Below are 27,813 nucleotides of genomic sequence, written 5' to 3' on the forward strand. Positions count from 1 at the left end.
TGCAGAATTTAAACAACCTTATTGAAAGGAATGTTGGGGTGATGGCAGGGAGAGATAGAACACTAAAATTGAAAAACAAACACACAAAAGCAGAGAAAAGCATTTGTCACTTATACCTGTAGACTTAAGATTAAACTGTATGTTCCTGCTGGGTGCTTCTGGTAGAACTGGAAAGGAAGCTCTGTGGTGGGCAAATGTAACAAATCTTGTCTGCAAGGAGAACTTGCCTTCAAAGCCCACATAGTGAAAGCTTGATTTATGCCAGGAAGGCTCATGTTCCTTCCAAAATGTTTAATGGCTTAAGATTTATTTGCAAAGCTTTTCTAATAATCCTGTAAAGTGCTTAGCCTTAGTAATGTTTTTTTTAATTTCTGAGCTTCAACTTTGACTGGTAAAGATTTGTCTTTAACATTTCTGAAATTGGCCTTTGTCTTTGTATTTATTCTTGTAGACGAAGAGAATTTCTGATATTATAGGTACTAATTGCATTTCTCGTCTAAATGGCCACTCTTAGTAGCATTGTTTTTTCGTGATTTTTGTGTAATTACTTTTTATATTCCTCATGCTCTGAGGACTGGTGACTGAATGAATAGGTAGCCTTGTTTTTGAGAAGATGTGTCTAATAATCAAAGTATTGACAGTGAAGTTGTACCATAGGCACTGTATGTGTTTCGGATGCTGTTGCAACCTTTTGAAATGCTTTTTAGTCACATCAGTGGAAAATATTTCAGTTCTCAGTGGCACCTCTTAGATTGTTCTTCATTTTGTTTTGGATTGTGGCAGTTAATACAGAAACCACTATGACCCGAGTTTCAGTTGAGCGTAGGAGATGTTTCTCAATGCTGAATTTCAGCAAACATTGTGTTGCTCAATGCATTTATTGGGTTAAGTCTATTTAGGAGACAGCACAGGACTTTGCTGTGTTAATTGTCATATGCAATACACTAAACAAAACAGGAAAAGAAAAGGAAATGCAGATATTATCTCATTTGCTATGCTGTCTGAAAATATCATTATGTAAAACTGTTAACTACGGCATGCAGGTATAAACACCTTTGGGTAGGGACCACTTTTTGGAGGTGTTTACGGTGAACATTTGCCTTATATTTTGTCTAGGAATAATGAAAAAATAATTAATCTTATAATAAACTGGGTTCTTTGTCTTAAAACAGTATAAAATTATTTCTTCCAGATCCTTGGTATACTACGTAGACTTTTAAAGTGTCACATAATGTACAGTTAAAGCTTGTGATTAGAACAAGAGAATTAGTCTGAAAACTCAAGTTGTGGTTAGTCTTATCAACTACTACCAAGGTGCTTGTTTGCTCTATTGCTTAAACATCTGTGGCTTTGCAGGAGTGAAGTAGTAGTGCAAAACTGAAGTTATTCACACTGAGTTGGACTTTTCGTCCTGGTGCAGTTATCTATTTCTTAACTTTTTTTTTTCTTTTTAATTTAGGATGAGGAAGAGATTTGAGAACATATACTAATAATTTGCACAATTAATTTTCAAAGAAGAATGTATTGAAATAATCTTAGTTTTCCTAAATATAAATGTTCTCTGTTCTAGCTCATAGTTTGTTATTGTAGAACTGTACAACTAAAGCTTACATACCAATGTAAAAGAACCCATTTTATAACAAATTGTCTCTAATGGGTTCTGGGATGACAGGACAGAGTGTGCTCTGAGTGAGTTTGCTTGCTTAAAACTGGAAGGAGTGCTTGATACATCTGATAGTTGTACTGCTATTTAGGGGGATCTTGACAAGCTGGAGAAATGTGCCAACAGGAATCTGATGAAGTTCAACAAATGGAAATGCAAAGTCCTGTGCCTAGAAAGGAATAACTCTGTGCACCAGGACAGGCTACCTGGCTGGAAAGCAGCTTTGCAGAAAAAGAGATGGGGTGTTCAGCTGGACAGAAAGGGAAACAGAAGTCAGAAATGTGCACTTGTGGCAAAGAAGGCCAACAGCACCCTGGGCTGCATTAGGAAAAGCATTGCCAGCTGACTGAGGGAGGTTGTGAGGCACATCTGGGGTGCTGAATCCAGTGTGGGGCTCCCCAGTACAACAGAGATATGGACATGCAAGTCCAGTGAAGGGCCACAAGGATAATGAAGGTGCTGGACATCTCTTGTGACATGATGCTCCAGTCCCTTAATCATTTTCATGGCTCCTCGTTGGATTCTCTCCAGTATGTCCATGTCCTGAGGAGCCCAGCATGGACACAGTACTCCAGGTGTGGCCTCAGTGCTGAGCAGAGGGGAAGAGTCACCTCCCTCAGTTTGCTGACAGTAATTTTTGCAGCCCAGGACAGCATTATCCTTGTTTGTGGCAAGGACATGTTGCTGGCTCATGTAGATTCTTGCAGTACATCCCTATGATATGTCCTGCCTTTTGTTTTGAAATATCTGGTTATTACATCTTACTACCTTTTTCGTTATAAGGATAATGATTTTTTTCAGCTTAATTGTTTGCTACAGGTAGGCCAGATAATGTTGTTTATAGGTAACATTGTTGAAATATTTTGCCACCATTACAAAAAAGTATATTAAGTAACAGTGCTCCTTATATGAGTAAATGTATTGTGTTATCTTTAGTGGAAGTATTCACAAAGGAAATCACTAATTAAACTATTAATAGACCTTTTGTAAAAGAAAGGTATGTGCTATTTTTTTAAAAAAGAAAGTGAATGTAGGGTGATGATTCCTGTCTGTGGAAATATGCAACATATATTCTTGTAGAGATCTGTTGTTTTGTTTCAGCTTTTAGCTGAACACCACAGTTAGTCTCTTAACTGAGGAATCTCAAAATCCTTTTTTCATGCAGTTATGCTTAGATTGGGTTATTTAGATTTGGAAACTTGGTGGTAATTGGGTGAGTTTGGATTTGTTTGTTGCTTGTATATTCAGTTAAGTTCTATGCAGTTAATAAAAAGCATTCAGTGGGAAGGGAAATAAGGAAACTCGGCTCTGTTGGTTTTCTTATCTAGAATTAGAATGTTATAGGACTGAAAAGGACATTTTACATTAGTTGTTGATGCCAGCAGTCCTGAAACAGAATAGGTACCTTTATACAGCATAATACTCTGTAAAGATTTTCAGTGAAGAAGGTGTATCTAATCTAGCAATGAGTTACCCTGTTAATTATTTCTGAGGATTTTTCTCACTTTGGTACTTAATCCTGTTGATACCTTTCTTCTTTACTGCATCAGTGCTAGAATGAATTTGTCTCTTTGTCACTGAAAGCAGCCTTCTCTATGTTTGCAAGCTGTTGTCTTGTCCTCCTTCCACCTTCTTAATTCCAATCCTTCATTCTTTCTGTAGGTCATGTCTTCTAGATCTCTTATTTTCCTGGTCTCACATGGGATTCTTCTTCAATTTATTATTCTTTTGCAAATTTTTGTTGGTGACTGTTCATCTACAACAGGTCTATGGTGTATGCAAAAATGTTTCTCCAGAAAATAGGACCACATTTCGTTATTCTATATTGGTTGTATGGAGTAGATCCTGTGTACATGTGTGTGTTGGGGGGTGGGTGTGTGTATTTATGTGTATGTGTAAGAGTGGATAAGAGGATGGTGAGTTTTTGTAACTGTTTTAAAAAATGTGTCTAAATATTCCTTAGAATGGAAGAGACTTGTTTCGTTTGTTTAAGAAAATCCTGGAAACTGGTTATTAACTCTCCACAGATCAGAATCTATAGCAATTGGCTTTATTCCCTGACTTTTATGAATTCTAAGTTGCTTTTCTTTTTTTCTTTTTTTTTTTTTCCCTCCCACTTTTCTCTGTAATTCACAGCTTTTGGAAATTAACTGGACTGGACTGACCAATCTTCTGGATGTTCCTGGCCTGAAGTGAGTATACCTAGAGCAGTGTTTGTTATATCTGCACCCCAGTAAACCCCAGAAAATCTGAAGACCATCAATTAAATCATATTTAGGTTAGATGACTGAGCAGTTATCTCATAATGTAGAATTATATGAAATTACTCAATTTGCAGGAGGTAATGATTTCACTACAAGTCAAAGTACATCAAAAGTGTATCTAGTAGGCCTTGTTAACAATACTTTGAAAATATAATTTTTAATCTGCATTTTTAAGTGTTCTCAGCCTTTCCAGACTTCCAGAATTGTGTGAATTTCCTATCTGCCATGGCCTAGGACAGCAGAAAGACCAAGAGCCCTTTTTTTCACACCAGTGGGTTCACAATATCTTGGCTCCTGGCTTTGTATGCCAATCCATCTCTATTTGCTTGTGTAAAGGTAGTTAGAAATACCTTAAGACTGTACTCAAACTAAATAAACTTTCTAATCTCTTTAAGTGCCTACTTTTAAAGCTTTCAGTTTATTATGTGAAGATCAAATGGAGTAGCAGAAATATTGACCATATATAGCTGTAAAAAAATGCTTAGCTTATTTGGAGCTTTTCCTAATACCACATGATAAAACCCCGAGGAAGAAAGCATCAATAGAGGTGAAAACCAAGCTGCTTTGAATCATGCAATCCTGATAAAGTTAAATCCATGAATATATTCATAATTATGAAGTTGTAATAGATACCCAGGGGCTTTTTAATATGGAGACAATGGCTAAGGAGATAATGATGGATCTGATACATGCCTGTATTTTGTGACTACCCCTTTTATTAGATCCCATACTCTCAAAAGTTGACTGCAGAATTATTTTTTATTGTTTAAAAACAGGGTTTGAATTTAGGTATTAAATTAATCCTTTAAAGCTTAATTTTGTGAGTGAAGCAGGTTTTGCTTTACTTAGACACGTGAAGCCATTGCATGGAATCCCAGTTGAACAGTTTCAAATTAGAACTTGCATAAAGTAGGTTAATGGCTGCAAGAATTGCTCATGTTTCAAACCTGCTTAAGGCTGCCTCTGAGGAAAGAGATTTTCTTCATGAGTGAGAGAAAATGGCTTCCAAAATACAGCTCCTGAGTAATAATTTGCTTTTTTGGCATAACAGGACTAAATTTACATTTAGTACTTAAGCTTACTAGGCTCCTGAGATTCATATCCTGGTGCATATTTGCCTGACTGCAAACACAAAGCCTCAGATGTAAACAAAGTCTCGCTAAATAACTCAAGTTTATGGTTTCCAGAGCAACCAAACTTGGCCACACATGCACAAACTGGTGCCATCTAGATGTGGTATAGTTTCTATAGTAACTGTAACTGAGGTGACTCATGCTTTCTCTACTCTCTACCTTGCCAAGAGGTTTTTTAGTGCTGTATTTGTTTTTCTTATCTGTATAGATAAGTTGAATATTTTGGTATGACAACTTGACATATTGTAGTTGTTATAAACAATGATGAACAAGAGATTGCTGCTGCCACAGGTACCTTTTTAGTGCTCCAGCTGTTGGCTCCATACTGAATTACTAATTCATAATCTGTTTGTATATGTCTTCTACTAATTGAATTTCTGCATTTGCTGCTGGAAGCTTCCCTGTCAGCTGTTAACAACTTCCATTGCTCTTCCTATATGACTTCCCCAAGGAGAAAGATACAAAAGTGATTCATATTCCATCATTAGTATAGCTTAGAAGTGGAATTAAAATTTCCCTGTGAGGAGGAGCCAGGCTGTGAGAATACTCAAGTGCTGTCAGGAGGGGATGTGGGTGATGGGAGGATGTTATGGTTGTTTGAGATACAGTAAAAACACTCTGTGCAGTGAGAGATGTGCTGTGTCTGCAGTACAAATAGAGGCAGCACAGGAAAAATACATAGCTGCCTATTCTATGATTAAAAATTAGGTAGAGCTAAATATAGAGCAATACAAAAGGGATGTAACTGCCAATTATTTTTCTGCAAAGAAATTGAGCTTTTGAAGGCACAGTCTAATAAACTATATGAAACATTTCAGACTTCTCTCACTTTTATGAACTGAAAAAATAATTGTACTTAAAACCAATAACTAGAGTCTTATGATCTTAGGAAGCTGTTTATCAGTGATGCATCAACATAAGGGTTGAAACTGATACATCTTTCTCTGTTGCTTGGTCAGTGTTTTGTCTCTGTTATCCATAGATCAGACCTCTTATTTTAAGTAACAAAACAATGAAAAAGATTATCATTTTTTGCCTTGTATTCATGAAGAATGCTTGTATCTGGAAGCATTCCAATTGGCTAATACTAGATAAGTTTTAAACAGCTTGAAACCATCGTGTTGTTTTAGAATTCATTTAATTCATTAGTTAGTTATGATCTTCAGTGTTCTTTTTCAGCTCCATGTTTTTGAAGACAGGATATCTATGACCTCCTAGGAGTCCAGTTTCTCTATGTAACACTTAGTGAAAGTTCATTAATGCTGGCTCTTTTTCTCAGGTGTTTTAGTGAAATTCAAGCATTTATGTTGGGATAAAATTATGAGATTGACTTTGGAATCACAGAGTTGGGGTTTGGTCCTAGCATAGGGGATTGTGAATCCTCCCAGTGACTGGGCTGTGTTGTGCTTCTGGCTGTTTCTTTCTCTTCATTGAGGAGACTTGCTGTAGCTCTATTTGAACATTAGTCAATCTCTGAACCTTTTGCTGGTCTAGAGTCTGTTTATTTATGCCTGTAGCTAATTTCATAATGTCTGTGATCTTAACTAAATACTAGAGAAGAGCATGATAACCTTTCTTTCAAGTTGCTCCTTTGCTTTCTCTGACCTAGGTCAGTTAGTTTTCTCCTTAAGGCACTGAGCATAAAGGCAGAGCTTTCTCTTCTTGCCAGGTAGAGATACTAACAAAAGCAGGAACAAAACAAATTTATCTGATCTTTCCACTGAAGTTTTGCCATCAGACTTGTATTTTGAAAAGTATGCTTATTGCTTGGGAAGTTACCATCAGTTCAGCCTTTTTTTCCCTTTTAATGTTAAGACCGGTTGAGATGTTTATCTTCAATGTTTATATCTTCAGTGTTTATGTCAACTCTAACAAAATAATTACTTGTATTTTCTTGGCTCATTTCAGAGAAAGTTTAGCACACATAAATTGAAAACTAGAAGTTTAGCAAAATGGAACTGAAAAAGTTTGAAAAGCAGCATGTTAAAATGATGGCTAGAGTAAGCTACTTTTCGGATAACACAATTATCTTCTGGTAGTAGTTGTCTTAAGAATTACTGAAACCATGAATTTCTAGGGTTCGTGTAGAAAGAAAATCTTTGTAAATATGATTGAATAAGCTCTGCATGAAGGGAAGGGAATGAAGACTCTTCTTTAGGGCAGATGTGAATTAACTCTCAGAAGGGGGGAGGAAACATCTCCTCGGAGCAGTATCTTCACCTAATCCACTGTTGCTTCGTTCTAGCCACAGGTCTGCACAGACCTGTCTATTGATCTTGATACAGCCTTGAGCTCCTTCTGTTCCTGTTGTACAGGATACCATTAAAAAGTCATCCATGTTCTGTCAAGTATGATAGTTCATCTGGATTTACAATGGAAGTGGGTAGCCAAGAGGATGCAGGCTGTGCAGGTTTCAAATCTCTGGCATGAAAGATCAATGTGCTTTTCTAATGGGCGGGATTGTATTAAATGGGTTCCTTCTGTTACCCTTCTCTAGCATAGTGGTTATTGCTCACCACAAATCTTCCCTCTGAAATGAAAATGCAGGATGTATACATTTCACACTGCAGCACTTTCGGTTTTATGGGGTACCTCCTGAGTCAGAGCTACTCCCAGCTGCAGATTCAGTCTTAGGAAAACTTCACAAGGTGCTTACACACAAGTGCTTCATCCAAAAAATGTTCTAAGTTATCAAACATTATCTGCATCTTGATTTCACAAAGACTAAAAAGGGAATCATGAAGTGTATTTAGGAGGAGTAATCGTTCATCCCTGAAGCAGCTCCACCAGCTTTAGCGACACTGCACCTGCAGTTCTGAGTATCTCAAGTGTTTTTATCATTTTCTCTCTGAACTTTTGTACAGACTCCTGAAATCTTCCAGGATACTTGTATTCCGTGGTGCATTGTAGCACTCCAGTTCTGCCTATTGTCCATGTAGGCAGCGTGTGGAACCAGTGCTGTTGGTCTGACAGTGAACTGATTTGTTGTCAGTTCAGACCCAATCTGGGTGAACTTGTAGCTTAGGAAATTGTTCTCTTTTCTGTGTTTGTGGAAGGGTGTGGGGTTGCGTTTTTACATGATTCATTACCAGTGTGATTACACTGCCACTCCCTTTTCACAGAACAAAACCTGTTTTGCTTCCCTAGGCTACATTTTACTCAGCCATGAGTTTTTTTTCAGTGTGTCTCTGGTTTAAATGACGGTCCTCCCAGCTCAAAAGGACAATTGGTTTCATAACAATACAGGAATGGGTAGCCAAACTTTCAGGGACAGTTAAATCATTATGGAAATTCAAAAGTAAATAAACAGTTTCCATCTGCTTGGTAATATGCAATGTAAGCAGGAAAACTTATGCAATAGCCTTTTACCCTGACTGGTTTTAAAAGCCGGTGGTGAGGGGGGAATTGGGCTGTGACGTGGAAATGGGAACTTTTTATTCATCCCTGTGACTTCTGCTATTTAGTGTCAGCTGCTTCCACCTGGTGGCCATTTGGGCAAGAATCCTTTATTTAAAAAAAAGGTGTTTAAAAACCAGATGTGTTTTCTACCCCCCCCGGAAAGGCAAATATTTTCTCCATTTCGGTTTTTAAGTAGCAAAAGGATTATATTGGTGTGACACTTCATCAGAATTAAAGATGTTATAACTGAGGATTCTTTTCTCCAACAGTGGCTTATCAGATACAATAATATTGGATATAATATCCAACTACTTGGTCCTTCCAAATAGAATCACAGTCCCCCTTGTCAGTGAAGTGCAGATTGCTCAACTGCGGTTTCCTATACCAAAGGTAAACATGTTTCTGTTAATACTAATAATTTGGCATTTAGTTTTTTCTGCAGTAGTAACTGTTAAGGACACATGTGTGAATTTCTAGATATGGTTACTGCAGTAGTACAAGTTATTGTGAATCCAGTCACTGAAAAGAAGTGATTTAATTTATAAGCAATTTCTGTGGAGTTAATATTTCATAGGAACAACAAGAAAGATTTTTTTTTTTTCTGTTTTGCTAGAATCTTAAACTGTGTAGACTAAAAATTAAGTAGCATATGGTTTATCTTATCACTGTAAATTACTGTTAGTGTGCTTCACTTAAAAGTTGTTACTATTTGTTGCTACTCACTTCCAATAGCATGGTATTTCTTGATATAACTGCCATGTTTCTGATGGTTGATGACAGTTTTTCTTTCCAGGAATCTCTTGAGTGCTAGGTCTATTGTGTGTTGGGATCATCATTGATATCCCTGTATTTACAGTGTGTCCAAACTAAGTTTCATGTTAAGGAAATCACAATGGAAATTATAAAACATCCATTACATAAATTGTGATGACATGGAAGCTCTCACATTACTACATAGGCTCATCTTTTCCTTTTTCAAGGGTGTTCTAAGGATACACTTTATTGAAGCTCAGGACCTGGAGGGGAAAGATACTTACCTAAAAGGGATTGTCAAAGGAAAGTCAGATCCTTATGGAATCATCCGTGTGGGCAACCAGATTTTCCAAAGCAAGGTCATCAAAGAAAATCTCAATCCAAAATGGAATGAAGTTTATGAGGTATAACCAATAAAAACACCATACTGTACGTTCTGTAAAGTTGTCCTCTAAAGTTTCTTTTGTTAAAGAAGATACAATGGGAATGTCCTCAAGGAGCTAAAAAAGAGTTCTGTAACAAAAAACGGAAATTTCCCATTGATGTATAAACCTTTTTTTTTTTTGTCTAGTACCAGTAATTCTGAAAAGCAATTTAGGCTCTTGGAGCCAACATTAGCAAATCTCATCTGAAAAGCTCTTATACTTGCTGTACTCCTTAAATTGCATTTTTTTAAAGCATTTACTTATTGATCTATGTTACTACACAAAGGCACTGCAGTTTACTATTTTACTGTTACTATGTCATTTGACCAACTTTTTAGTTTAGTTTAACCACTGACAATGCCATCTCACTGTACTTCCAGGCCTTAGTCTATGAACATCCAGGACAGGAACTAGAGATTGAGCTCTTTGATGAAGACCCAGATAAAGATGACTTCCTGGGAAGGTAAATGTTATGGAGAATATGTTAGTAGATATTGAAAAGAGATGAAATATTGTGATGTAGTCTTTTTATTATTTTTATTTTATTGCAATTGTGGTTTTGCTGTATAACTATTTATAAATCAATTATCTTCTCAAAACTATAGTAGTAAGTAGTTCCCTAATTACTTCATGTATATAAATATATTTATATTAAAATGTGCTTGTGTGTATATATACATATCTATATGTTTATGTTTTTTTTTAAAAAATAAGTTAAGTATTGTGGGTTCCCAGAATAGTGCCCTGGCTGTTTAATGCTTGTCAGCTAGCGCTAAGTCTTAATTATTTCTTCAGGCAAAGTTCATTCAGTTTTATAACTGTGTATATTGTTCATCATCATAGCTTTTATATGTCTGTCTCAAGTTTATTTTTCTCTAAGAGCTGATCTTAACTATTTGATTAAAGAAAAAATTTTTCTGTAATGCTTTTCCAAACATGAGTCACTCTTAGATTCCACAGGCCATAGTGTTTACCCATAAACATCTCAGGGTTTCAGTCACCTTCTTTCTCCAGTAATTTGTCACCTTTATTTCTTGCAGAGTTTTGGGGCTTCTCATTGTTGCTTTCCATACAGAGTAGAACTCCCTTATCTTTCCAGCTCCTTCTCTCTTAACAGGAGCAACAGTACCTACTTCTTTTCTCATTAAAATAAAGAAGTAGGTAGTACAAAGGATTCTTTTCTTTGCACTTCCCTAATCTTACACTGAGGTGGTGGTGGGGGAAGTGGCATAATGTATACATCAGTACTAATAAAATAAAAAGCCAGACAAATGCTCATGCACTGGCATGCACTTGTCTGCCCTGTTTAATTTTTAGCAGATTCATTCCCTGGTACGTTTTTAGCTCGTGTGAACCAGCACTCTCCCAGACACTGCCAGAGCATGAGTTTGGTCACAGAATATGTCCAGGTGCTGTTTGCAGAGGGTGGTTTGGACATGGTCTCTGTTTTGAGATTTTGGTCATATGTATGTGAGTCCATATTGTGTCATTGCTCTTGTAGCTACAAACTGGGCTCTGGCATAGGTGTATTTTCTGTTACCCTGCACTCATCTTCGTTCAGCCATTTCATTCCCTACTTCTCTTTCTTTTAGGGGCTAAAAGAATAATATTCTGCTCTTTTGATTTCAGTGGAAGCCTGGATACTCAGCAAGCACAGGGGAAGCTGACTTCTGTATTAGATCTTTTGTTTCTTGGCTAAAATACTACTCTTTTTTTTCCCTTTTTTCTAGTTTGATGATAGATTTAATTGAAGTTGAAAAGGAGCGTCTTCTAGATGAGGTAAGTTCAGTAAGTTTTGGTTTAAAAAGATCCATATGTTGTATATGTAGTTGTTCTTGCATTATTTTTTCCTGAGTATTGTTCCTGTGTGAGCAAAAATAACCTTAATGGTATAGAAGGAGATCCCCTGATGATCAGTACAGTGGTTTAAGAAATATCTGAACTGGTGACATCTGGAAAATAATGCCATTTTTCGACTGTCTTGGGGTTTTAAGGTTGCTACTATGTAAATGCAAAAAATAGTAACTTATATTTGATAAGAGTTTTTTCTTGCAAGAGAGTAGTTAATTACCCAGTTTAACTATTATTAGACTTAGCAGGCTAATTTTTGTCCTATATGTAAGAGAAGTTTTTATAGTAACATTATGCAGGGTTTGTATTCCCAGAACACCTTTATAGAACTTAAAGAATTCTCTTGGTATTTTAAAGATGCTTTTACTGTATGACAGAGTTACATAGTTAGATTTGTCTGGCCATTTTTGTTATGTTATTTCTTGTTATTTGTGTTGTAATATTTTATGTGAATTTTGAACAATGAATCAGATTTTTTCAGTTTATGCAGACTTCAGCTCTCAGAGATGTCTAGCAGAGCTTAGTGTTTCCTAAATGTCCTGAAGAACCAATTGCAGTCATGTATTTGTTTGGTGTCAAAGTATTTCACATTACTTTGCTTGATTTTCAGTGGTTTACTTTGGATGAAGTGTCCAAAGGAAAGTTACATTTAAAACTGGAATGGCTCACATTGATGCCAACTGCTGACAATCTAGACAAGGTATTAAAGGAACACATTTCTTTCATTCTAATCTTAATCATTGTGGGGTGATTTTGTTGTGATTTTTTGTTTGTTAATTATGCAAGTAATTTAATTCTCTAGCTGTTGTGCAATCAGATAAACCTTTAACTTTATTCCAAGGTATCTGTCTACAGAAATCTCAAACCATTTATAACTGTCAATGTACTATTGGGACTATAATGTGACATGGGATTTTAAAATGCTTTTGTCATTCTATTCTTTTCTCTTAATGCTGTTGTTTGAGAATAGCAACTAACATTTCATTAGCCCAGGATATAAAGCTGGATGTGATACTATAATCTGTCCAATCTAAAAAAATTAATTAGGAAATGTGGTGGAAATTTCCATAAAAATGGAAATAAAAATCTAATAAAAATGCAATAAAAATCTATATGAGACTTGAAAACTTACTTTTTGTGCTTCACAGGGTGAATATGCGAACGTTTGTGTTTCAGGAGATGTCTTTAAAATATATTTCAGAAATGAGACAGGAATAATAGTACTTGATTTTCAGAAAGGCTTACAGTGTGGTTTTGGTTTAGGTGCTAACAAGCATTAGAGCTGACAAAGACCAAGCCAATGATGGGCTTTCATCTGCGTTGCTTATCCTCTACTTGGACTCGGCAAGAAATCTGCCCGTAAGTTACATTCTGCTGGACACCCTTTTGTCATGGATATCTCTTGAGTACTTCCAGCATGTCCTGCTTGGTAGTATGACACACTGCTTTACTAACACACATTATGCCATGGATTCTTTACTTTCTCTCCTTTCAAAACGTGTAATGTAAGGTCCGCTTTTTTAGTAGGATAGTATTATAGCTATCTATTTATTAAAACATTACTCTTTAATCAGTGTGATTTTTCTTTAAAGAATGCTCCTTTCCTGGACTTGAAAGGCTGCATGTTTTTATTACACAGTGTTTTCTATAAATAGTATGGGATTAGCATGAGGAATTTTAAGGAACTAACTGGGAAAAGACCCACTTCCTTGAGTTCAGGTAAACTTGTTTGCTTTGGCTTAGGGTATTGCTGGAGATTTGAAGGTACTGAAGTCCTCATCATGAAATGAATACTGTGCAGTTGATGTTACAGTGGCAAAACACTTGGAGGAGATTGCTATCAGATTGTTGTTTGGAGAATTGTTTATTTGTTTGTGCAAAACATTAAAAAAATAATGATTCTGTCACTCTATGGATTATCCTATGGGACTGTAAAATAGCTTGTTTTGGAATTTATTTCAGGTTAGTAAAGTACTGTTCCTGGTTGTAACTGATAGCAGTATTAAAGTAAACCCTGCTATAAAGAGATATGTGAAGCTTACCATTGAGTATTGCTGTTTTTCAGCATTGCTATTAGAGGAGAAGTTCTGGAAATGATGACTGAAATACTAACCAGGGAATACAGTTTTCAAGCCTTGGATTTTTTTGCATGCATTTTGAAAATTTATCTGCTCAATTTTAAGTTAAAATGCTGCATCAGGATGGTAACAAATCAAACCTTAGTAGCCCAAACAATTTACATCACTGACTAGTGATTACATGGTTCTTCCAGGGTGTATAAAGCACAGTTTGGAAGTAGTATTTCTAAGCTATCTTAAAAGCTAAAAAGACTTATTTGGAATAGATCCCCACATTATCTTTTTAAGCTCACTGTACTGAATTCAGGCAAACTCTAACTTAGCAGAAGAAGAAAATAATTACTCCAGTAGAGAAGAAGCAGTAATAGAATAGAATTATGCATACAATAGAATAGAATAGTGCAACACCCAGAAAGTCTGCCTGCCATCTCTTTTGTGCACTAGATTCAATTGATCAGATATCTGTATTTTCGTGTTCTTCTTCTGAATAAACAAATTGAATATATTTCTTAAAATACACTAAAGCCTCTTACTTAAATGATTCAGAGTTCTCTCATCCACAATTTCCAATCTTTTCCATACAATTCTGCTTCTCTATATTAGATTAGCTTCCCCAGCAAATACTCAGAGGCTTTGACATAATTTTTTACCTTCCTGTTTTAAATAAGAATTCTCTAACATTGTCTCTAAAGTAGACAATCTAAACTCTAGGGCACAGAAAGGGGAAGTTCATTTCACAAAGCTGACCAGTTAGGAAATTTGGAAACAGGATCCCAAATTTCTTATTGCTGCATCTGACGTTCTGTCTAGAGAATAAGACTGCCTGGATGGGTTGAGAATGTTGGTCATAATGTGGGACCTCTTTAATCCTCTTATTTTTCACTTGCTCTACCAGCCCAGAAAAGCACTTGCTACAAATGACTCCATATTTAACTTCAAGTCATTTTCTTTCCAGTATTATAAAGAATATAATAGAAAGTAACATAAAACACTTGAAAGTGTTCAAGTTTGGTGTACAAGTTTACAACAATAAAATAATATGATATTGTGTTAAATTAAAGTTTTCCAAAACCAGGTACAAAAAGGCTTCACAGTTAGGTGGGGGGAAATACCATGGGAAGGCTTCTTCATGCAGGAGAACTGAAAAGATTCCTGTACATTCTATAAAGACGGTATCATGGAGCTGCTACATAAACTGCAGTGAATTATAGTAAATACAGCTTTTTTTATGTCCACAGGATTTTAATATGGAACAACTTAAACATGGAAGTCTACTAGTTTCTCATGCTTTGTTCATATTCAGTGATAAGGGTTATATAGAATAATAACAAAAAATCACTTTCCTAGATTGCTTGTATTTATGGGGAAGAGAAAATTCAAAGAGAATGAAGAAGGGTCAGAAAGAACTGACCCTTATTAATAGTTTGGAAGACTTTTGTGCACAAATTTAATGTTATAGCTGAAATGTTTTCTAGATGAATAAGTACTTTTAATTACCTTGAAAATTGCTTTAAGTTAATGCTCATCAGCAGTACTCTTTAGATCATGTCTTCAGCCTTTTTTTGTTTGAGTTACAGTGCTGAGTTACCCCAACACAGGCATTTCTTTTGCATGGGTGCATCACAGTTGTGAGTTTGAGACACTGGGATGGTTTATCTGAAAAGGAAATAGAAATGGTGTAGAAGGCTGGTCTCTTAAATTTACCTAGTTGGATCTGCCATGTAAATCTGAACTACCAGGAGTGAACTTGGAAAGTGGGTTAATATATTTGAATAATTAATAAAAAATAAAATTCAAAAAGCATTTCACGTTGCTGTGCTACAGAAAGTCATGTAACAGATGAAACTATTTGTAATGACAAATATTTACTTCTTGTTATCTGCTGTTTTCTCTGGAATCCTTTGACTGTTTTCCTTAACTTTTTTGTGTAGTAAAGCTGCTTATGCATTCATTCTGCCACAATCCCATCACTCTGCTTTCTCCTTCCATTTCCATCTTCCTAAGAGTATCTACGAGGGAAACTTTGGGTGTGGATACTTAAAAGAGAGGAGAGCATCGGGACTAGTCTTTTGTGAAAACACTACCTCACTCTATAGAGCACTATTTGTGAGTTCTCTGGTATTGTTTGTATTGTACCTTTTCTCTGCCAGAGTGTGGATTAGTGCTACTAAAGCCACTCACTCTAGTGGAATGAGAGCATGCAATTTGTTTTCCTGCATGGTTTCAACAAGTGTGCCTTGTTTTTGTGCTATTTTTATTGCATTTTAAAGGCTACTTAAATTTCATTGATCAGCATATCATTGGGTAAGTAATTAACCTTTTATGATAAAAACCCAAGATAAGTTTGTTGTAAAAGCTCTTACATTTTACTTAAGTTGCTGATTCATTGAGAAATAAAATGCATACTCTTCTAGCACACTGTGTGCTGGTGAATTGTTGGCTTCTATTGCAAAGGAATTAAACTAATAAATATTGCAGCCAACATCCCTGTAGTTTCTTTAAAAGGTGATGCACTCAATGTTTGTAAGAACTTGCAACCTCTCCACACTGGTTCAAGTATTGCTTTAAAAATGGGTACAGTTTTTCCTGCTCCCCAAACTATTAATTCCCTTGTAAATTCTATTTCACTCCATGATGCTCCTTGTTTTGCAAATTCCCAAGCTCCTTTTCTTTTTTTCAAATTAGTCTCTAGTCAGGAAAATCCAGGCTAGGGTGAACCACCAAGTAATATTTTTTGCTTGAATTTAATGTTATGAAATTATTACAAACTGATGACCCTCTGAATGCCTTACACTTAAATCTGTAAACACAACCCTGGTATCTTCAAAAAAACTGAGAATCTGTTCAGAGTAAGAACTCTTTTCCCAGAGAGAGGTGGGTATGCCTTTGTAGATTGTGCAGACATATTTGTTACTGGCTGGCTACATAATCCTTGATTTAAAAACACCTTTCTCTCTGCTCTACCTCCCCCACCCCACACCCCCAAATTGCAGCAAAACCCTTTTCTGTGAGCCTTTCCCTTAGTTTTGTGAAGTTAATTTTAAAGTATCCAAAAAGTTACATCCAATATCAAATCTTGTTAAAATGTAGACTAAGAAATGCAGGTCATAAGCTATGGTTCAGTCACTTTGGTGTTAAAACTGATAAGTAGTTGCTGTTTCTTTTAGTTTTACAAATAGTAGATACATCTTAAAAATAATTGTTATTAAAATTAAGGGTGTAGCCCTGGGCATCTTTAAACACAAGGTATTATACAAACATTCACACCTAGAAGTTCAATATCTAATTAACATGTAATGTGAGCTAGCAGGGGAAGTGTTAAAAATTTAAAAAAGGAGCTCACTTTATATAGGGAGAGGAAAATCCCAAGTGCTCCCTGTTCCTTTTTAGATAGTTTGTCAGCTTTAAATGTACATTTGAGACACCAAATTCAGACATATACCCATCTAAATCTGATTTATCTGAAGTTAAGAAGTATGAATAGTATTCTTAGTATAATTTCTGAAAGTAACACTAGTTTTATGATAGTCAGTTCATAACAATTTTCGTGTCTATATAACATATAAATTATTTATATTTAAAATTAGCTCTTACAGATCAGTACCTGTCTTCTGGTCGTCAGCTGGGGATGCACTCACGGCTTTAGAAGCTTCTAAAGCTCCATTTTAATTCCAAGCAACACTTAGTGAGTCAATAGAAGTAATGAGTTGTACTCTAAAGGGCATTGAATTAGGAGCTGGCTTAATAACAAACTAGTTTGTTGTATAATTTATAGGTTTGTTATTAGGATTTACTGCAAATGTCACCATCTGTTAGAGAATTCCAGTGTGTCAGTTGTCACTGCAGTTCTTGCTCAGAAGCATAGCAAGACTATTTTGTCACCCAAGGCAAGATGTTTCCTTGGCTTTTTATCTTGAATACTCCCAGTCTCCTCCCTCCCAGCTTTTCAGCCACCATCCTCATGGACCTGCAGCTCCTTCCCTTAAAACCTGAAGTCTGGCTTAAACACATTTGCCACAGCTGATGTCCCTCTTGGCCCATCCTTGCTATGATTCCAGAGGAATTGAGACATATTTGATATCCAGGAATCATTGGTTGCCTGCCTTTATAATTGATCACATAGGTTTGGTTTTGAACTTTTAAAACTCTTTGAAATAACAATGTAGGGGAAAAGGGATCTGCGTTGAACATAAAGGTACAAATGTGAAGGAAAAATGTCCAGTAAGTTGAGGGGCAGTTTAAGATTCAAAACTATTTGATGAGTTGCAGATGCCATCTGAGAAAATAGAGTCATTGCATCCTTATAAATGTGGGATGGAAATAGTTGTCTGAAGGAAAGCCCTACAGAAATAGATTTGTAGGCATGCCATATCATATTGTTATAAAAAACAACACTGCAGTGTGTGTAGAAAAGAGGAATGTAGCCTGTAAGATGTATGAACTAATCCTCCTGTTCCACTTAGCCATTCCTAAGGCCCTGGTTTTGGCCATAGCAATTAAAGATCTGGAGGACAGCACTGGTGATAATGAGAAAGGCAGTAAATGTGACCAGCAGAGGAAGCGAGTTTAGCCTTAGGAAGTGAATCATAGAACCATAGAATGGTTTGGGTTGGAAGGGACCTTAAAGACCATCTAGTTCCAACCCCCCTGCCATGGGCAGGGACACCTTCCACTAGACCAGGTTGCTCAAAGCCCCATCCAGCCTGGCCTTGAACATTTCCAGGGATGGGGCAGCCACAACTACTAAAGGAGTGGATGGAAATGATGCAAGACTGCTGCAAACAAAGTTCCCTGAAAGTAGGGAACAGTGCTTAAACTCCAGCAAAGAATGTACCTGCTGGACATTTAAAAATTTTCTAATGAAAAATAGTTAAGCATTAGGTTTGATGTGTCCAGGGATAGTGTGCAGTCTCCATCTTTGAAGTCAATATTAAGTTCTGAATGTGTCAGAGAATTAACTGTGGACAATTCCTTAATTTTACTTTAAGAAAAAATAATGTTTAAGAAAAATATCCCACAAAACTAGCCAAACCTTATTTCTGGCTCTCTCCAGCTTAATCATATTGCATGTTCATTCTGAAATAGAAATTTTCAAGCAGGATTGCAGGAATCTTGTGGAATATATTGGCCAACTTGAGCATATGACATCCGAAAAGAAAATGTAACCCAGTACTTCTGCATAAAGGTTAAATCTCTTCTCAAATTTTGGATTTTCATTTCAGAAAGGCATTTCTTTTGGCAGAGCATTAATAATATCAGTTCCTATTCATAAACCAGCATGTTTTAAAAGGCAATTTTGCAGGTGTTTTTATTGCTACACACTACAGCTTCTAAAGCAGAATTCTCTTGCAACAAAAATGTGTACTTAAAGGAAAAGCCAGCCATAAGTATACTAACTTGAAGTCTGTTTTCTTTCAAAATCTTACTTCCTGAAATAATTTCTTATGAATTGAATGCAAATTTTCTGTGACATTATTGTACTTTACATATTTCACTTAAAAAGCAATATATTAATTTAAAAAAAAAAAATTAAAAATTTGCTTAATTAATTCAAAGTAGTCAGAAGTTTTGTCCTGCTAAGTCAGTTTGAATTCCTATTGTTGGTGTATTTGCATGTCTTGATTGACAATTGAGTAAAGTAGTACATCTTCATTCTAGTTAGCTTGCAGTGTTTGCATTATTTATCTGAAGAGGCTTAAACAACTTTGACTTTTGTAATGATCCAAGTCCCTTTCAATGGGGTTGTAATTTGTCCCATAGAGGGACTCTTTCACATAATTACTTGACTTATCATCAGAGAAGCTTCTATGTTGTGGGAATATGCTTAGCCAAATTTTTAAAAAGGTTCATTCAGAAGGCAGTTCATAGGGCATCAGGCATTAAATAAAACTTTTTTTGTGAATTACCTTTATTATGGTAAAAAAAACATGATAAGGAAAATATAGGCAGATTGAAAGTGGGTATATTAGTTTTAAAGCAAAATACAAACATTCAGAGGAGAAGAGGAAAAAAAAGTTTTGTCAGGCATTATTGTTGCTGTTGTGGTGCTTCATTGTTTTGTTTGAAAGATGTTGGGTTTGTTTTAGGTTGTTTTTTTTCCCCTGCTTTGTCCTATGTTGTCATGTCATAATTAATTAACCTAGTGAAATTGCTTCATTGCATGACTTATTAACCCTTCCTATTCCATTCTCTCCTGACTTAAAAGAATAATCCATTAGAATTTAATCCTGATGGCTTGAAGAAGGCTGCTGTTCAGAAAGCCCTAAAGGTAAAACTAATATAGTTGTCCATTTAAGGTCACAAAAGTAATTGGAAGTACACAAATGCCTGCAACACTTCTCTTCAAACACTGGATAGAATTTCTGTTGCCAGATATGTATTTAGTGCAATTCCATTTTACTTCAGTTTGATTTCAGGACGCTGTCAAGACATTGATAAAATACTGTGGTCTGTGGTAATTTGGACTTTAGATCAGTTTAGTGGAGTACAGACTGCTTTAGAAGACTGGGGGAAAAATCATCCTGAGAGCTAATTTGTAGCTGTAACTAAAGAATAAAGCTGACATGAAAGCTAAGACATCTTTTACATACTGAGTGATATTCATCAGTCCGCTCTGAATGACTGTTTTGAAATAACCTTGTTCCTGTTAGATGTTTTTAGAAGGTTTACATCTTTTATATAAATGCTAAAAAATTTAGCCCAGCTTTTTGATAGGCAACCTTGGAAGGCATGAGCTGAATTCTCAGCTGGAGAAACCTGGACAAGGGGCAGTCTTTAAATAGACTGTCAACAATGAGTCTGTCAGTAGCAGGTGTTAGAGGTGCATTATATGTGTGTGTACATATTGCCACCTATTTAGCATGAATTAAAATTATTTATATTTACATATCAGCAACAGGGTCTTTTTGTCAACTCCTGTAGTTTCATCATTTTATGAAGAGAAGAAAGTTTCAGGCACTGTTTTATGGACAAAGAAAGAAATGAAACACGTGTCACCTACTATTTTAAAACATCATCAGTTACAATGTAATCTGACTTTCTTTCTGTTCTGTAAACCTTTGTGTTCTGTTTTCCTTGAGAGGTAAATATTTTTTATTAGAAATCATAAAAAAGATAAATGCAGCATTCATCCAAGAAAGGAGTGCTTTCTTAACAGCTTTATTTCTAAAGGAAAGGATGGTTATAAGCAGTATGTTACATTAAAGTCGAGTAATATTAGTGAAAGTATGATGTTCAAAATGTAAGTTCAGATCCCAAAAATATCTAAACTGTGCACTTTCTTGATTCAAATGTATAAATATTTGAATCACTTGGTTGTAATTGTGACCTTACATGCATTAAGTCGATTTTAACTGACTTTCTATTGACATACCTGATCTATACATTTCCTACAGGGTAGAACTCAAAGTATATTATTAACCATGTATCCTACATTTTCTAGACCTTTTAAACTGCATTAACACCTGCCTGAGATGATTAACTTTCATGTCTAAATTTTCTTTCTGACTTAAATTTTTGTTAGGTTAAACTGAAATTTGTGATAGAAATGTACTTGGGAATGTTCCTTTGCATACATAATTTGTTTCTAAACTGATGTTTATTTTCACAGTTTGATCTAATGCTATACAACTGGTGAGCAAGGCTCAGATATGGCAGATGGTTGATTCTCTAATAAAGAGTATTTTGTAAACTGTAGAAATATCCCTCAGGTACATTATAGTGCATCTTCTTTCTCCCCAAACTGAAAAGGAGGGAATATCAGTGTTCTGGTATCACATCTAATTTAATAGTACTACAGCAATGTATATAAAGTTCCTGAGTTTGTGCTTTCTTCATATCTCCCATCTGCATGAAATATTCATTTTGCAGTTTTAACTATGCTTCATTAGCTTTGGGGTTTGCAATGCTCATTAAAAGATAAGAATTTGCACCTTACCAGTTTCATTCAAAGAAAATGAAAAGGAGTCTAAAGCTCCTACTTATTTGTAGGGTTTTGCTTCAGCATATTCAGGGTAGTTGGATGCCTTTACGTGGATGTGTTCGCTAGTTACAGCCAGTCTGCCATTCAAGCCAGTTGAATAAAATACTGAGAATCATAGATAAACATACAGTAGAATGCGTATGATTTGTATTTTTAAGATGCAGTCAGTAAGTTTCAGAGGAGAGAGGTTTTGCTTTATTCTGAAGGCAAAGTTTTTGCTTTTTCTTTACCAGTCAGGAAAGAAAATAAACAGCAATCCCAACCCACTTGTTTTGCTGTCAGTTGGGCACAAGGCACAGGAAAGTAAGGTAAGTTCCTACTCTTTATACTTGGCTCTGTCTTCAAATATTCGGTGGCTCTGTGGGCTTGGTGTTTGGCTGTCAAGACATGGAGCACCTACACTGCCCTGAGTTACCACCAGAGCTGAAACTGCCAACAAGCAGCCAAAGATTGAAGGGGTGCTGACTCAATTTAAACTGTCTGCGAGTAGACATGGGATTTTTAGTCATTTGTAGAAGTCCTTCCACAGTGGTGCTTTCCTAGAAGACATGAGAGTAGTTGAAGCTTTCAGTGAGAACCTTCTTCTTCAGACCTGAGACAGCTTTGAGTTGTCAGAAGGTGGCATCATCCATGTCTCATTCCTAATTGAGTGGCCTGTAACAGATGCCAGTCATGAGATTGATCTTGATGGTGATCCCTCTGTTCTGACTGAAGGTGTTCAGTACACCTGGCGTCTTGTCCCTGACTAACCTCTGTGCATTCAAACAGCTCATGAAAATAAAATAGCAAGAGCAAAGCAATTTTTTTTTTTTAAGTAGAAGTGTCAGTGAGCCAAAGGGAGAGGACATCTAATTTGGCTTCTTCATGTCACAAAGCCTAAAGAAGACCTCACGTACAGTCTTAGTTTTGATCTGTACTGGAGAGTGGAGATAAAAACCCAAGTCCTTTGCTCCTGTAGGTGACTTTTTCAACAAGCACCTCTTTCTCTCTGCCGCTCTGCCTCCCCCTGCATTATTGGTTTGCTGAAAATAGTGAGATTTGGCAGTGAAATTTTCCACATGGCTAATTGGAGATAAGAAGGAAAAATACTATTTTATAGGAGTTTCACTGAGTTATTTAAGCACTTACCAAGGAGTATGTGAAGAGAGAACATGCTAGTCTGAAGACCTTGTGTTCGTTCATAGCCTAGTGTGAAGTTCACACAAAGCATATTCTACTACATGTCCTCTGTAATTTAATATGTGATACTGTGTATGCTTTGGGTGGGCAGATCCCATTGGCCTTTGTTTAAATATGTCAAGTTTCAGACATAAATTTTGCAGCACCAAAATGAAAAATGTACTCAACTCTTGACACTGACTTTAAACTGTTTCATAATTTGTGTGCTTCCTGTTCTCTGACTTCAGATTCGATACAAGACCAATGAACCAGTATGGGAGGAAAACTTTACTTTCTTTGTACACAATCCCAAAAGACAAGATCTTGAAGTTGAGGTATGTTGTCTCGCTCTCACACTTTCTTTCCTAAGACATTGCAGTAGTAACATTGAGACATTAAAAGCTGTTATGAAATGAGACTTAATGGTCTCATTAAAGTCGCATTAAATGAGACTTAAACACTTATACTTTAAGTGTTTTTTAAGACCAGGCTATGAAATGTTTATTTCCATTTACTACTAAAAGAAAGAAAGACTATAACCAGACTCTCACTAGAAAAACATAGTTAATGGTTGTCTTCCCTAAAAAAAAACCAAACCAAACCAAAAAAAAAACCAAAAACCCCAAACCCAAAAAGCAAGTAAATTATGGATACCTGTTTTGAACCAGCAGTCTTAATTACTAACAGAAATTGCTGTTACATGTGGCTGATTTTATTCCTCTCTCATACCAAGGAAGTATTTGCTTTATCCAAAAAATGAAGAAGATATCCTTTTACACTGCTGACAATGTCATTTTACATAGTTCAAAGCAACTGAAGTGTAAATGAGGGCTGTCTTAGTTACTCTTCCTCTAACAGTTGTGGGAATTCATTTTCACACAGAGTTTGGAAACCATGTAATTATTTTGATTGTGGATCAGGGAGATGTAGATGTGATGGTTAGCTCTCTGTTTTGCTTTTGCTGTAGAAGGTAGGGTTGAAGAAACTAAGCATTGCTTTTACCTTCATCAATGTAAAGTAATCTTAAAATCAAGGAAATTTGGTTTAAGAACGAACTACAGTATTGTTTGGATTTTATTTTTTTAAATAAAAATGTAATTTCCTTTTCTTTCTCTTAATTCTTACAAAAGCAGATGATGCAAAATGACTTGGCTTTTGTGTTACTTCAGGTGAGGGATGAACAGCACCAGTGTTCTTTGGGGAACTTCAAGCTGCCTCTAAGCCAGTTGCTAGAGAGTGAAGACTTAACTATGCATCAGCGGTTCCACTTGAGCAACTCTGGTCCAAACAGCACTATAAACATGAAGATTGCACTCAGGGTACTCTAAAACTTTTCACACTGTAAATATCTGAATATTTCAGGCTGTTGTGGCTCCTGGTCTGCTGGCTTTTTGAAGAAGATAATAGTACATTTCCTTTGATGTCACATGCCAAGTGTCCTTAGTTGTTGCAGTGCTATCAGTACACAAAGATAACCTTTAATTTAAAAACATTCTATTTCAAAACCAGACAATGCTTCAAATGAAACAGTGTCAGTTGCATTAAGTAAAACTGAGGTTCCCTGTGGTTTTAGGTTTGGAAATCACATTTGGAATCTGGATTCCTTCAAATCTCTTGTGACTCAGTAGGGTACAGATCAGAAATAACCTTTATCTAGCAATGGAACTGAGGTCTTGATGATTTAAAAGGAATAAAGTTTATGGGGAAAGGAAGTACGTTCATAGTACTGGAAAAATTCAAACCATCTTTCAAGCACACTGGAGTTTTGAAGACAAAACTTGCATATTTGAAAGTTGGTTTTCTTTTTCCCCAGCTAAATTATTTGATTTAATAAGGTAGTATATCTCTTTGCAAACACTGTCAAACTATTTTTTCTTATCTAAAACCCTTTGTTGTTTACACGTCATTAATAAATTAAAATAACCTATAAAAGTGAAAGTAAGGACAACAAGTGAGAAGAAATTGTGATGTAAGATTAAATTTCAAAAAACTAGAAGAAAGAAATAGAATAGCTTTCCAGATAGCTAAGCTACAAATTAAATAGCACTTGCACCAGAAGCACATAGAATATGGAAAGGGAATAATGAGAATAATTCTAAATTAATGGAGAATTTCACACTGTTTCAAAGTTACTGTAGTTGCTGCAAAGAAGGTGGAGCTGTGTTTTGCCATGCAAAACATTTCCTGTTATAGAGTGAATAAATGAATATTTTTGATTCTGCTTTAGTGTCTGAACTTTACAACTTGTCACCAGCCAGTACTCTTGTAGAAATAAATTTATTCCTGTTTTTTATACTGCAAAATAGTAATCTTATCTGTATTTCTCCTGTATCTAGGTCCTTTCTCTGGAAAAGCAAGCAAGATCTCCAGATCATCAACACTCAGCCCAAGTAAAAAGGCCATCTGTTTCCAAAGATGCAAGAAAATCATCTTTTAAGCCTCAGGTTCCTGTCTCGCCGACACCCGATTCAAACAAGCCTGTTCCAGCTTCCCCAGTGACTGACAGTGATAAAAAAACTGATGCAGCTGACAAAAGTCAGGCTGCCAATGCCAGCCCGCAGTGGCCGACGGATCTGAGCCGCAGTTCCTCCAGTCTCCACGCCTCCAACTTCTCCTATTCTCCCAGCCACCTGTCGGTCAAGGAGCCCACCCCCAGCATCGCCTCCGACATATCCCTGCCCATCGCCACGCAGGAGCTGCGCCAGAGGCTCCGGCAGCTGGAGAAGTAGGGCCTGAATCACTTGGGTTTGCAGCACATCTAAGTTGATTTACAAAAAATGTCACCAGTGCAGCCAAAGGAGGAGTGCTTAGTTCTCACTGCAGTCATATTTTCCACTGTTCTGTCACTGTGATTTTCTGCTTGTTCTCGGTACCTCAGTTCAGACAGATTCTGCAATTAGAAGTTACCATGGCCATTGTCATCTGAAAGATAAAGTCCACCTAGTTCTCATAGTTGCACTCTGTAGTTTCATGCAGTAGTTCCCTGTTTTCACCACTGAATCTTATTAACATTAATTAAACCAATTAAGGTTGAATATAGCTGGTATTTTTTAATTACTCATAGGGATAGTTGACTACAAAGAATGTTAAATGAATAGTCAGTTACTGTTCAGTCAGTCAGGATTGCTGCAGCCATCCTTCCTTAAATTCTTGATTTTTTTTTTTTTTACTTGCCTCAATGGGCAGCTGTACATACCAAGTACAGGCAGCTGAGCAGCAGTTCTGCTCTGAATGGGAGAGTGGAAACCATTCCTTCCCTACTCATGTAGCTTCTCTGTGAATCTAATTAGAAATATTTTATTTTTTTATTTGTAAGGGATTGAACTGATTCATTTTTTTCTCTATCAGAGTTCACAAAATCAATACAATAATATAGGTTGGATGGAACCTCTGGAGGTCAGTCAGCCCTCTCTTCAAAGTTAGATTTCTTGGGCCTTGTCCAAACAAGTTTTGAATATCTCCAAGGATGGAGATTCTGTAAACCTCCTCAGCAACTCTTGTGCTTAACCACTCCACTGTGAAAACATTTCTCATTTCTATTGAAATTTATCTTGCTGCAAGTTGTCTGTGACCTCTTGTTAGTTTACTGTGTACAGCCATGAGGAGTCAGACTCGATCTTCTCTAAAATGTCTGTTGTAAGTTCTGAAAGGCTGCAGCTGAGTCTGCTGTTGGCTGTCTCTTCAATTTGTACAAATCCACCACCTGCTTATGAGCTCCAGACCCCCATTTATCTTTATGGTCCTCTCCTGACTTGTCTTCATTTTGCCAGTTTCTCCTCTGGCCCAAAACTGGGTTAGACTTTGTTAATTATGATAAATATTGAAATACTACTCCTTATTTTATACACAAATGTCATAATTCCTCATTTGATAAGAGTGGTAAAGCTCCAGGTAAAGAGGTCATTTATTGCAGGCCACAAGTTTTTAGGTGCTCAGGTTATTTTTTATCTTTTTGAACTAAGAAAATACTTCATTGTATGAAGTGCTTAATTCTAATTTTTGAAGTGAATTACTTGGCAATTTTAATGGAGCAGTCACTCTGTAGTAGGTATTCACAAGAGGCACAGCTCTCCTTTGAAGTGACTTCAAGTGACTGAAAAATGCCAAATGTGCCATATACTGTCCTGTGCAATATGGAAAAATATGGAATATATGGAAAATACTCATAGTAAGTTTACACAAACTAAAATGAGCATTTCATGGAGATGAGGGAACTCTGCAATTATTGGCCGTTCTTCAAAATTCTTAAACATGGTGTTTGCTTTTTATTTAGGCATGACATGTATTTGTAAGTGTAAATTGATTCTAATCTTATTTTCATTGTGATATGGTTGTGTTTATACTGTGATTTGAGCTGTAAGACAATAAGTGGGTTTAAGTATCACTATCTTAATCCCAAGAATATCTGTATTGTTCTAATTGGCTCTGGGCCTGTCGTTGTTAGGACGGTCATAACATGGTATGTTCAGCAAGAAAGTTTTATTAGAAGAAAGAGAAGTCCCGAGCTGTATTCTCCCAGCTCCTTTCATACAGTTCTTAGACACACGTTCCACACACAGATAGGTCAACTTACACACACAAACTACATTTCTTACAGATAATTGGTAGACTGTCTCAATTCTATTTTCCCAAAACATTTCTGCACACCTGCTCCTGTTTTCCTCTAATGTTTATATTTTTCCCAGTCACTCTGCTCACAACAAGTCTCTGTTCTCACGGACAGTTCTCTCTTGATGTTTCTCTTCTTCTCCAGGGTGCATGTCTGTCAGGACCAAAGGCCTCCGTTCTCAGCCAGCCTTTGTTCCACATCTCAGGGGTCTTAGTCCACTCAGGATTCCCCACAGTAGCCCATCACTGAGGTTTTCACTGCAGTTTGCACCACTGTTCTCTCCAATTTCCTAAACGTTGCTTTAATGTTTATTTTAGGGTAAGCAAGTTCTTTACTGATAATGGTTTTCAAAGTACTGAGGAGCAGCTGACCTCTAAACTGACAAGAATACCTGGCTTATTTTGGAGAGCAGAGTTGTTGGACAAGGAACATGAAACTGATGGGGATATGCTCACATGCTTATGTGTGCTCTCTTAAACATTGGTTTAGAGAAAAATTA

The 27,813-nt window shown here is 36.3% G+C and overlaps 1 protein-coding gene across 3 annotated transcripts in view; it reads left to right on the plus strand.

Annotated features, from left to right (window-relative positions):
* The window catches only part of ESYT2 (extended synaptotagmin 2), an 80,194-nt gene that overhangs the window by 45,701 nt on the left and 6,680 nt on the right, over nucleotides 1-27,813 (plus strand). Inside the window, exons 7-19 of one of the 3 annotated variants that reach the window (XM_027686860.1) lie at nucleotides 3,800-3,855; nucleotides 8,729-8,849; nucleotides 9,440-9,616; nucleotides 10,018-10,100; nucleotides 11,368-11,416; nucleotides 12,099-12,188; nucleotides 12,752-12,847; nucleotides 15,571-15,672; nucleotides 19,772-19,834; nucleotides 21,781-21,855; nucleotides 22,954-23,040; nucleotides 23,875-24,024; nucleotides 25,042-25,430. In XM_027686860.1, the coding sequence (XP_027542661.1) occupies nucleotides 3,800-3,855; nucleotides 8,729-8,849; nucleotides 9,440-9,616; nucleotides 10,018-10,100; nucleotides 11,368-11,416; nucleotides 12,099-12,188; nucleotides 12,752-12,847; nucleotides 15,571-15,672; nucleotides 19,772-19,834; nucleotides 21,781-21,855; nucleotides 22,954-23,040; nucleotides 23,875-24,024; nucleotides 25,042-25,430 (1,538 nt within the window). The remainder of the gene's footprint in view (nucleotides 1-3,799; nucleotides 3,856-8,728; nucleotides 8,850-9,439; nucleotides 9,617-10,017; nucleotides 10,101-11,367; nucleotides 11,417-12,098; nucleotides 12,189-12,751; nucleotides 12,848-15,570; nucleotides 15,673-19,771; nucleotides 19,835-21,780; nucleotides 21,856-22,953; nucleotides 23,041-23,874; nucleotides 24,025-25,041; nucleotides 25,431-27,813) is intronic. The other 2 variants (XM_027686861.1, XM_027686862.1) reach the window with 2 other exon arrangements.

This window comes from Neopelma chrysocephalum, unplaced genomic scaffold, assembly GCF_003984885.1.
Source record: "Neopelma chrysocephalum unplaced genomic scaffold, ASM398488v2 Primary Assembly neopelma1_72, whole genome shotgun sequence".
In the NCBI taxonomy this organism is placed as follows: Eukaryota; Metazoa; Chordata; class Aves; order Passeriformes; family Pipridae; genus Neopelma; species Neopelma chrysocephalum.